This window comes from Cynara cardunculus (genome assembly GCF_001531365.2).
Source record: "Cynara cardunculus var. scolymus isolate 2C chromosome LG 11, CcrdV1, whole genome shotgun sequence".
In the NCBI taxonomy this organism is placed as follows: domain Eukaryota; kingdom Viridiplantae; phylum Streptophyta; class Magnoliopsida; order Asterales; family Asteraceae; genus Cynara; species Cynara cardunculus.
Window position 1 is genome coordinate 6892311 of NC_037538.1, and position 11091 is coordinate 6903401.

General features: G+C 35.8%; 1 protein-coding gene across 3 annotated transcripts; it reads left to right on the forward strand.

Moving 5' to 3' along the window:
- The first annotated feature begins 356 nt into the window (after positions 1-356).
- On the forward strand, positions 357-8376 carry LOC112521564 (filament-like plant protein 4). Of its 3 annotated transcripts, none has more exons than XM_025130496.1 (6): positions 357-595; positions 2869-2994; positions 3556-3847; positions 4017-6399; positions 6821-6866; positions 7735-8169. In XM_025130496.1, the coding sequence occupies exons 2-6, from the start codon at positions 2875-2877 to the stop codon at positions 8167-8169; spliced, it is 3276 nt and encodes a 1091-aa protein (XP_024986264.1). In that variant the 5' UTR covers positions 357-595; positions 2869-2874. The 3 variants fall into 3 exon arrangements, with proteins under 3 accessions (XP_024986264.1, XP_024986263.1, XP_024986265.1); XM_025130495.1 differs by lacking the exon at positions 357-595 and adding an exon at positions 1076-1437 and having other exon boundaries at positions 7735-8376; XM_025130497.1 differs by lacking the exon at positions 357-595 and adding an exon at positions 2704-2780.
- The last annotated feature ends 2715 nt before the right edge of the window (positions 8377-11091 follow it).

Consider the following 11091-nt stretch of genomic DNA (forward strand, 5'->3'; position numbering starts at 1 on the left):
TATGTGTTTGTCAATGGAACAATTATCATTAAACAAATGATAGCATATTTGAGATTCGAAAACATCTGGGTTTGAACTGTTAATATTTTTAAATGTCATAGGTAAAAATGGAATATTTTGATCTTAATGGTACCAAAATGTAGATAAAATATAATATGGGGTTAAAAGTGAAATTGAGATACATACTAAAAGTAAAAGCAGGGGGTGAATGTGAAATTTCCATATACTGCAATATATGGTGATGTATTTTTAAGAGGTTCTCAACCCCCTGAGTTTTTAAGTGACACCTAACGCAGCCTTCTCCCCCCACCTCCGCATATATAATTTCGTCCCTCCGCCACCCACCACCCACCACCACCACTACCACCACATCGACGACACCACCACCACCACCACCACCACCACCACTTCCGTAAATATATCTTATTTATTGGAAATCTGAATTTACAGATAAGCTCTGAGTGTGGATCTTAAATTGCTATAGGAACTGAAAAGACAAAATTCTTCAATCAAGCTTCTTCAATCGACATCTATCTATCTATTTGTTTCTGTCTCTAACTTTCATTTTCTCTCTCTGAGAACTACATTGTCGCTGGTAAGTTGAATATCATCGATGTTTGCGATCTTTATTTAGTTCTCAAGTAATTAATCGGTTTTCGCTTTTCTCGAGACTCTATGTTTCTCCATCGCCCCTTGATCTAATCGAGTTCTAGATTGATAAGGTTATGTGCTTTGTTACCTTTTTTAAAGTTTAATCCCAAATTTGTTTCTTTTTATTTACTTTCAATCTTGTATACTGTTGTCGGCGATTCCGTGTTCCTTCAACTTTACTGATCTTCAATTGCATATGAATTTGGACTTTTTGTGATAAGAAATTCAATCTGCAAATCTTTTTACATTACATTGTTAGGTCATGTTTGTTGGCAAATATTACTGAAAATTGATTCCTTTTGGCCTTTTTTTAAAATTAGCCTTTGAATTGACTAATTATGTTTGCGAACTAGAGGAATCCGTATATAAATGTTATGCTCTTTAATTTGGAGTATTTTAATTAATTAGTATGGTTAGCTACGATATTTTTCCTAAATGATGTCGGTGTTTATGTCTTGCTCAATTTTTATTTTTATTTTTTTTATATTTGTCAAGATAATTTCCTCCAGATTTGGTGATGCATGCCATTCTTGTTGGATTGGGATTCCTTTCATTTTAGTTTATACCTCTTCAACTTTAAATTGTCAGTTCTCATCTTAGGCCTTTTCCCCCCTTCCAGAATGTCCATTCTGAGCCATTGTTTTCTAGGGCTGTTGGTGTTCGGTCTTAATCTCCATTTTCTTTTTCCCAACCCCTCCTCCACCGAAAATAAGGATTATTAAAATGAAAAATTTATAACTTTTTAGCTAGAACTAAGGTTTCTGAATGCTCTGCATAAGCAGAAAGGTATCCCCATTTTGAGTGAAGACTCAAATATCATCTTTCTTGTTCTTGTGCGAGATTAGAAATCCTTTGCATTTATTTTCCAGGTTTGTTCATAATAAATAGAAATTCATCACTACTCTTTGTTGTGTTGCATAAAATCTGATTTGTCTTTTCATTATGGAAACTAACGGAGCACTGGCCTTGTGTAATTTTTGTCGTCCCAAATAAAAATAGTTTGGTGAAATACATTCTCGCAAGCACCGTCTGTGTCTACATTAGTTGTCAGTGACAAATGCTCGCAGTGGTGTTTTACAAGGATCTGGAATGTTTTTGGGTTTTGCTCTTTTGATAAATAATATCACTGCAGGGAAAGTATTTTGCTCTCTGATGCTATCACCAAAGGAAAAAATAATTTAGCTGCAGTTACTGAGATAATTCCGCATTGGAAAAACCATACATTATTAGTTAAATGGTGTATTGTTGTGTGGCTGGTAATCTATTTGATGATTAGATTATTTATTGATTAAAGTTTTTTGGTTCTGTTCTATTTGTGATCAGTTAATGGTTATACTCGAATTGCATTATCACCTATGTATTCACTAAAGGAAAAAAAGCACAGGTCTCTCAACTTAACTCTATAATGAATGAAAATGAATGCTTTTATGAAGACTAATAAATAACTATGCAAGTCTATCACTATGTTATTTGAGTTCTGCAGATGGGTAAAAACATAATACTCATGTGCCTGCTAGGCTGTGAATATTTTCTTGATGAATTTATTGGCTGTTGTAGGACTAGTAGAAACATACAAGAGGAATTCCTTTTTCTTTTTGCATATTGAGATGACAATGATGGAGAAAAAAATATAATGATTTGTACTTCATTACAAGTCTTATGTCCTCCTGAGTCTTGAGTAGGTCTCCAGAATTGGGTAGTTATGCTGAAGATTGGGCAAATTCAGGGTGGAATTGCAAAATAGTTTTGAGGGGCCAGATATGCTTGGAAATCCCTGATTTGAAATAACTATGAAGCCGTGCTTTTAGTTCAAGAAAATTGTTATGGAGAGAAATGAGCTCAGGTGTGAATTTGATAAATATTTTTGAATTTTAGAAGATGTGGTAGGTAAATGCATGTGAACCATTCACTCAAAAACATTTAGAGTGATCACTCCATTTACTTAATTGGTAAGATGTCATACTTGCTAAATAAGTGATAAACTTGTTTTAACTGTGTAGGCCAGAATTGGCTTTACTCTAGCTTTGAGAAAACGGGGTAGGACTATTGGCTGTAACTTCACCTTTGGCAAAAGGGCTATTTCACATTCTTGAACAGAAACCTGTTACATAAGCTGATATCCAAGCCACGTATGCTTGATTTATTATGAAACAACTAATTCTAAATCAGTGTTGGTTCATCTAATTAGGTTGTAACTGGATCTTTTATTTTGTATAGCTGATCATGGATCGTCGGAGTTGGCCCTGGAAGAAGAAATCATCTGATAAGTCAAGTGCTGACAAAGCAGTTGCTGTATCTGAATCTATTAGCATCCCTACTTCAGCTGGATCTCAGGGAGACAAGGTTGGCTCACTTGCCCTTCCATAATTCTTTATAAAATCTGTAAGATCTCTATATGGCACATTTCCGTAGGACCTGGCTCTGGAGCTCTCAGTCTTCTCCCCAGAACTCTGTGTGATCAATAACTTATTTCTGCATTTTCGCCGTAGAAGCTCTAGTAGCATTCTCTCCCCAGAACTCTGTGTGATCAATAACTTATTTCTGCATTTTCGCCGTAGAAGCTCTAGTAGCATTCTCTTTCATTCGTGCCAAAGCTGTAAATAGAAAGCAATGGCTCCACTTTCTCTGCTGGCACTTGTTAAAGCGCTTTCTGGAAAAGCTCTCTGTTTCCAATCTTTTGGAAAAATAAAATTGTGAGACCCATCACAATATTTTCTAATGAGCATATCTTTTGCTGATATGAGTTGACCTCCTATTCAGTGATGGATTTCATCTTTGTACTGTCGTGGGATCAACCTCCATGGATCCTGTTGATATATTTTAACCTCCTAGTTTCCTTCCCTTTTTGGATATACTTTCTGTAATACTTTCTTCTGTTCTTTATTCATCACCCTTCTCTTTCAGGTGAAACAAGATAGCTACAAAAAGCCAAATTATGTTCAGATTTCTGTGGAGTCATATTCACATTTAACTGGATTGGAGGATCAAGTGAAATCATTTGAGGATCAAGTGAAATCATATGATGAACAAGTGAAAAGATATGAGGATCAACAATTGGTATATGAGGATCAGATAAAGAATTTAGAAGATGAAGTCAAGGAATTGAATGAGCAACTGTCTGAAGCCCATTCAGAGATGACAACAAAGGAGAATCTGGTGAAACAGCACGCTAAAGTTGCCGAGGAAGCCGTCTCAGGTGTGATGATGGTTTAATCTTATCACATAAGAAATGCTATCTGTTTGTTGATTATAGTTGATGAGATTTCATTAATATGAGTGCCATAGCAAACCATGAATCACAATTTTCTCAAGTCGGTTGTTCTCTATGCCATGAAATTTCTACATTCTAAATTTTAATTGCATAGGTTGGGAAAAGGCGGAGGCAGAAGCTGCAACCCTGAAAAATCATCTAGAATCAGTCACTCTATTAAAACTTACTGCAGAAGATCGAGCCTCACATTTGGATGGTGCTCTCAAGGAGTGCATGCGGCAAATACGAAGTTTGAAAGAAGAACATGACAAGAATTTGAATGATGTTGAACTTGCAAATACAAAGAAGTGGGACAAGATGAAGCTTGAGTTTGATGCAAAGATTGCAAACCTAGATCAAGAACTCCTGCGGTCTGCTGCTGAAAATGCTGCTGTTTCGAGGTCTTTGCAGGAGCGCTCTAACATGCTGATCAAAATGAGTGAGGAGAAATCACAAGCAGAGGCAGAGATTGAGCTTTTAAAAAGCAACATCGAATCATGTGAGAGGGAAATAAATACTCTTAAATATGAACTACATATAGTTGCCAAGGAGTTAGAAATTCGTAATGAAGAAAAAAATATGAGTGTACGATCTGCTGAAGTTGCAAATAAACAGCACTTGGAAGGCGTAAAGAAAATAGCTAAGCTGGAAGCAGAGTGCCAAAGATTGCGTGGTCTTGTCCGAAAGAAGTTGCCTGGACCTGCAGCACTTGCCCAAATGAAACTGGAAGTAGACAGCCTGGGGCGGGATTATGGTGAAACTCGAATAAAAAGGTCTCCAGTAAAGCCCCCTAGTCCACATAGTCCACACTTTTCTTCATTGCCGGAGTTCTCTCTTGACAGCATACAAAGGTACCAGAAAGAGAATGATTTGCTCACAGAGCGATTATTGGCAATGGAAGAAGAAACTAAGATGCTGAAAGAAGCGTTGGCTAAACGCAATACTGAACTTCAAGCTTCGAGGAACATTTGTGCTAAGACTGTTAGCAAACTTCAGAGTCTGGAATCTCAATTGCAATCCAATTCTCAACTGAAAAGCACTACGAGATCTGGTCTGCAGACTCCCACTCTTGGTTCCTTAAGCAACCCTCCAAGTGTGGCCTCCTTCTCAGAAGAAGGGAATGATGATGAAATGAGTGTTGCTGGTTCCTGGGCTACGGCTTTGATCTCTGAGCTCTCTCATAACAAAAAAGATAAGAGCATTGAGAGTCCTCAAAGAGCTGATAGTGCAAACCGTCTGGAGCTTATGGATGATTTCTTGGAGATGGAGAAGTTGGCATATTCATCAAATGACTCACATGGAACCATATCCAGCCCAGATACTTCTGGTCATGCAAGATGTGGTATTCCAAATCAGGACCAGATAGCAGTTGCCACCGACTCAGAGTTACAGGCTAAAGAAAAGCCCGAGTTGGAGAAACCAAATGGGGATTCTTTGACACTGGTTCCACAACCTGATGGAGATTTAATGAATCTTAAATCTAAAATATCTGTTTTACTAATGTCATTACCTAAAGATACAGATCCAGTAAAACTTTATGAAGAGATCAGCCTAGTTGTACAGGCTGTACGTGGTCCTTCACATGAAGGCTTGGCAGTTGGTGTTAAGGATGCAACTGGCTGCTCTGATGCTACATCTGATCACCAGGCGAGTTCCAAAAATCTTGAATTGATTGAGGGAAATGAAACTCTTCATGCCAAGGACCAAGAGTTGGCTGCTGCTATTTCCCGGATTTACGACTTCGTGTTAATTCTTGGTAAGGAGGCAAAGTCTGTGCTGGGAACTTCTACTGAAGAGAATGGATTAATCCAGAAGCTTGAGGAGTTCTATGTCGCCTTCAAAGAGATTGTAGGCAGCAAAATAGATCTAAACGATTTTGTCCTTTGCCTTTCTGGTATTCTTGGGAAAGCTGGTGAACTTCGCTTCAGTTTTGTGGGATATGAAATTAATGATGCGGAAACCAGTAGTCCTGATTGCATAGACAAAGTTGCTTTGCCTGAGAATAAGTTGGATCAGTGCCCTGCGAGTGAGGGATATTCAAATGGCTGTACCCAATTTTCAGATTCCACTTCTGATCCTGACATACCCCATGATGGAAACTCTGTCCCAACCTCTGAGTTGAACGTGTCATCGTGGAAATGCATGCAGGAGGAGTTTGAACAGATGAAATTAGAAAAAGAGAACATGGTTATGGATCTAGCTAGATGTACTGAAAATCTTGAAACCACCAAGTCCCAGTTACGTGAAACTGAAATTCATCTATCAGAAGTTAAATCTCAGTTGACAGCTGCTCAAAAGTCCAATGGTTTATCCGAGACACAACTCAAGTGTATGGCAGAGTCTTACAACTCACTTGAAGTTCGTGCTGATGATTTGCAATCTCGGGTTAACCTTCTGGAATCCAAGATATCAATGTTGGATAATGAGCTTGAGGAAGAGAGGAAAAATCACAGGGACACCGAGGCGAGGTGCAAGGATCTTCAAGAGCAACTGCAAAGGTAAATACCATAATTTATTTATATAAAAATTGGCAATGGGTTGTCAATCCTGCTTTTGCTCATATTTTCTAACATTTGTATTTCATGTACTTATTAAGAACATTTCTTGTTTAATCTTTATTTCATAAGCTCTTACCAAAAAAAAAAAGAATCATCCTGCTTCCTTATCAAAATCATTTATTGACATTATTAGTTTCACAGTAACATCCAACCACAGACTAGTTTATTTGTTAAAAGTTACTCGTTTGTAGAGACTGCGGGGATTTTTGCGTAACTGCTACAAAGTCTGGGTCCAAGATCATGCATATCTAAATATAATGCTTCGTTTAGCCATTATAACATCTAAAAACATACATAACCTGACATTTTTTAATCCAGTGCAAATATACGTCTGATTTGTTTTTTTGGCTAATTATGTCAGGGTTGAAACCTCTCCTGCTGCTGATCTGGATGGCAAAAGTAACCAGGTGAGTCATTATGTTTCTCCATGTTCATTCATCTGTCACCATAATAATTACCTAAAGTAACATCTTAATACAAAAAATTCTTATACTTCATTTAACCTATATTTTCCTTTCTAGGGCCTTCACATAAAAAACTACTGACCTTTAGAGTTAGTTCCCTGTATCTCTTTTTTGTTTAAGGGTTCAAGAATTGCATACAAGCAGAGGGGCTAAAAATTGACCAATTTCCTTTTTGGAATGTCAGAATCTTAGCAAAACTTTCCCTTTTGGCAAAATTCCAAGCCAAAATTTTATCACCATTATTCACTCAGTGGTCCATCCTATAAAAAATATTACTACACTTCTCATAAAATATTTCCATTTGATTTCTTTTAGCATCTTTTAAACTAATACTTATTAGCACATTTATTGATTGATTGATTTGGGTCTCTACAAGATTCCGTTATTTCTTCCTTACTGAAGAGTACTTCTGGGGATAAAAGCCAAACGCTTCCTTTCAATGTCCCATCAGCATTGCAGTTTAATGGAACAAATGGAGTATAACAGCATTGATTTTCATTTACATAATTTCCCACATTTTTCATTATTATGGAGTATAAATATTTGACTGCAAGTCAACCCTTTTATAGTAATTATACAGCTTTACAGTTTACACTGCTTGGAAACTTAACTGGTGGCTTTTGGTGTAGGTGTAATTTGCTTGAAAATGTACAGTTAGGATTCGTAGCCACAATGCATTTTAAATATTTCTTCTATAAGATGTATTCGAGACTATAATTAAACTTTTGTGGTTGTAGCTGCTTTGTTTGTTCAACGCATTTCAAAGATGGTAGATAATAAAAACAAATATTATGGTACTTTTTTTTTTCAGGAGAGAGAGTTGGCAGCTGCTGCAGAGAAGCTAGCAGAGTGTCAAGAAACAATATTTCTTCTGGGAAAGCAGTTAAAAGGCATGCGTCCTCAAACTGAGTTCATGGGGTCTCCATTGAACGAGCGGAGTCCAAAGGGTCAAACCTTTGCTGCTGAAGAAGAAGTAGAAGAAGAAGAATTAACAACTAGTAATGGCATGAGCTTGCATCAGCAAGTTGGTGAAGTGGGAAACGAGTCTCCTGTTCATTTAGACAACCACCAAATAAGTCCTTGGGATTCTGAAGCAAACGATCTATTGAGATCACCAATGGGCAGTTCAAAAACCACCTCAAAACATCGTCCCACAAAATCAGGATCGTCGTCTTCATCATCTAACCCAACACCTGAAAAGAACACTCGTGGGTTCAGCCGATTCTTTTCTACGAAAGCAAAGTGAAGGTGATGATGAAAAATCGTGTAGATAACCGTGAATTGCTTGGAGGTAAATTTTTGTATTACATGCTTGTATTTGATGTTGATCTGCCCTTGCTTCCATATAAAAATGGTTAATTTAGTGTATGAATTTGATTATTTTTAATTTTTTTTGGTTTGTTTCACTGAACATGAGATGATAAGTTTTTGATGGAATATGTTTTTACTTGAAGAAACAACTCCTCATGTGTGATGTGCAAGAAGGAGCAATGTTGTCTAAATTAATTAACAAAAACAAAACAGAGTGAATTGTTTTGTTCCTTTTAAATTTTCTTCTTGTGTGTATATATATATATATGAAAAAAATCATCCATCCTAGTGAAGGAGGTTAGTTGATTGGCTCTTTATTCATGTTCATTGACTTTTTGTTTGTATAATTTATGCTTTTTATTGTTTAGCTTAAAAATGTACAAGGTGGTATACAACACATGAATCTTTTTGATGAACTGTAATGAATACTATATAATATAACCTGGTTTTGATTTTGTTATGATCATATATGATATACGTATATATATATATATATATATATATATATATATATATATATATATAGATATATATATATATATATATATATATATATATATATATATATATGAAAAAAAGAACATATTTTTAACTATTATTGATGATGAAAATGTGTATTGAAAAAAGTGCAGAAGATTGGATGATGTCAGATCCTATTGAATTGTAATTGTAATTGTGGTGCACCACCACCACCAATGAGTTAATTTCTACATTAAATATGTTTTTACTTGAAGAAACAACTCCTCAAGGGGTTGGGTCTTTATTGATTGTAATTAATACACTCTTCGTCCCCCTGGTTTGCTTCAAATTCGGATTCTTTCCTTACTCCAAAATAATTACACCCAATTTTCTTAGCCTCTCCATTTTGTTACTTGTTAACTTTCAATCTGTGCATTAATCTGCAATTTTACATTTTTATCTATTTTTATTAAGATTATATACCACCTCATCTCCTCTGAGAAAACGCACAGCCGTCTCTGATCCATTCTTCCCATGTGTTCTGTTTGTGAGGGTTACAAAATTCTGTGTGTGAGAATAGAAGTTAAGGTGATCCAGAAACATAGAAAGGATCTGGACCTTTGATCACTTTTAATTCCACCCCCATCCCATAAATTGCACTTATTATGATAATTGATCCGGTGCATCGAATTAGTAGTGTTGATCCAAAGGTGGAGACTCATTAATTACCTTTTTCATCATAATTTCCATTTTCACTAGAACCCACCCCTTAATTTAATCGTAATAAATAAACCGATATCATTTTATAATGATCAATAACAATAAATCAAGTTAACCCAACATTACTAGGATTTTAAACACGAATGACTTGTTTGTGAAAAACTCATAACCAAACTTGGCCTAAGCCTTTAGTAGTCAAATGTGCATCATTGCTCTTTGCTTGGAGGAGAAAAACAAATCACGTGACGCCAAGTCGACGTTAATTGAACCGTAGAGATCATCACTAAGCCTTTGTACAACCATCCCTTGGATAAAGTCAAGGTTAATGACACCACACTGTTGTCGAATTTCTAGTCAGTCTTGCGACTTTTTTCATTCTTACGTTGTGTATATATGATCTTGAGATATATGTGTATTTTTTCATGATAGAAACAATCAACCAAATCCAGTGACCTCATTAGTTATAATAAAATGGCTATCAAATCGTAAATCATAATTTGCAATACGATAATTGGTAACATAAAAATGTTGCATATGATTTTATTGTTGAGATCTTCTTTGCACCATTTAATTCATGTTGTAGTGATAAATCATACACATTGTTTTTGAGTATAGGGGTGGTTTACTCATATATACTAAAACACTCTGTTTCATGCAGTCAATGTAAAAATGTTTGTACATGCAATGCATGTTCTTAACATAACATATATACCATACATTGCACGAACATCAATGACAGAACGTAAAGTATCACACTTTAGCATGCATCATAGTTCTCGTAAAATCATGAAAACTCATCGTTTCTAAGAGTATTACTAAACATCTCAAAACCTTCATACGGATTTTCAACGAGTAACCTTTATTAATTGATTAGGGTTGGGTTTTGGTGAGAATGATGAAAGTCGTTACGGTGAGAAGGGTAAGAAGGAATAACCACCATTGGATCAATCCTGATTGAAAATCAAGACTATTGCGATGCATCGAGATGCATCATATCAATTTGCGTAATAAGCACAATTTATGAGGTGGAGGTAAGATTAAAAATGATCAAAAGTTTAGATCATTTATTAGATTTTACACCTTAACTAATGTTTTGAAAAGACCATTCGTCTAATCCTCAAAATTTCATACGAATGTTTCTTACCGGTCCAAATGTCTAATGTCCTGTGAGGAAAGTCCATGTGTCTAAATAGTCCACTTAATCATTCATCATATTCTCAATCGTCAAAGGTATATTACTTAATTATTGCACATATCGTGACTAATAAACAGGGCCGTCCTTGAGAGTAGTGATGGCCAAAACCGGCTCAGAATCGTTGGAGGACAGGGACCGGCCAAGGACCAATCCGGCCTGAGACCGGTTATGGATTTGGGGCGTTTCGCGGGACCGGCCTAGCCCGATTTTTCAAAAATGTAGCCGAAATTTTTAAAAAACTAGCCATTTTTTGGTCCTTTTTTGTATTTTTTTTGCGTTATACACACTATATATAAGTGTATTGGTTGAAAAATTTACATACCAAGTTCTCGATTCGCAAAAAACGTAAAAAAAAAAACGTTCACAATTATCGGTTTCTCGCTATATTTTGTAAGACAATGTAATTTTAATTATAATAAAACACATTTTTAAAGTGTATTTGAGTGACTCAATTACAAATTTTATAATGTATTAAAAATATAT

Coding starts and splice junctions, on each gene's coding strand:
- LOC112521564 (XM_025130495.1), top strand. CDS start 1,417: ATGCTCTGCATAAGCAGAAAG. Junction 1,438..2,868: donor TGCTCTGCATAAGCAGAAAG/GTATCCCCATTT, acceptor TATTTTGTATAG/CTGATCATGGATCGTCGGAG. Junction 6,867..7,734: donor TGGATGGCAAAAGTAACCAG/GTGAGTCATTAT, acceptor TTTTTTTTTCAG/GAGAGAGAGTTGGCAGCTGC.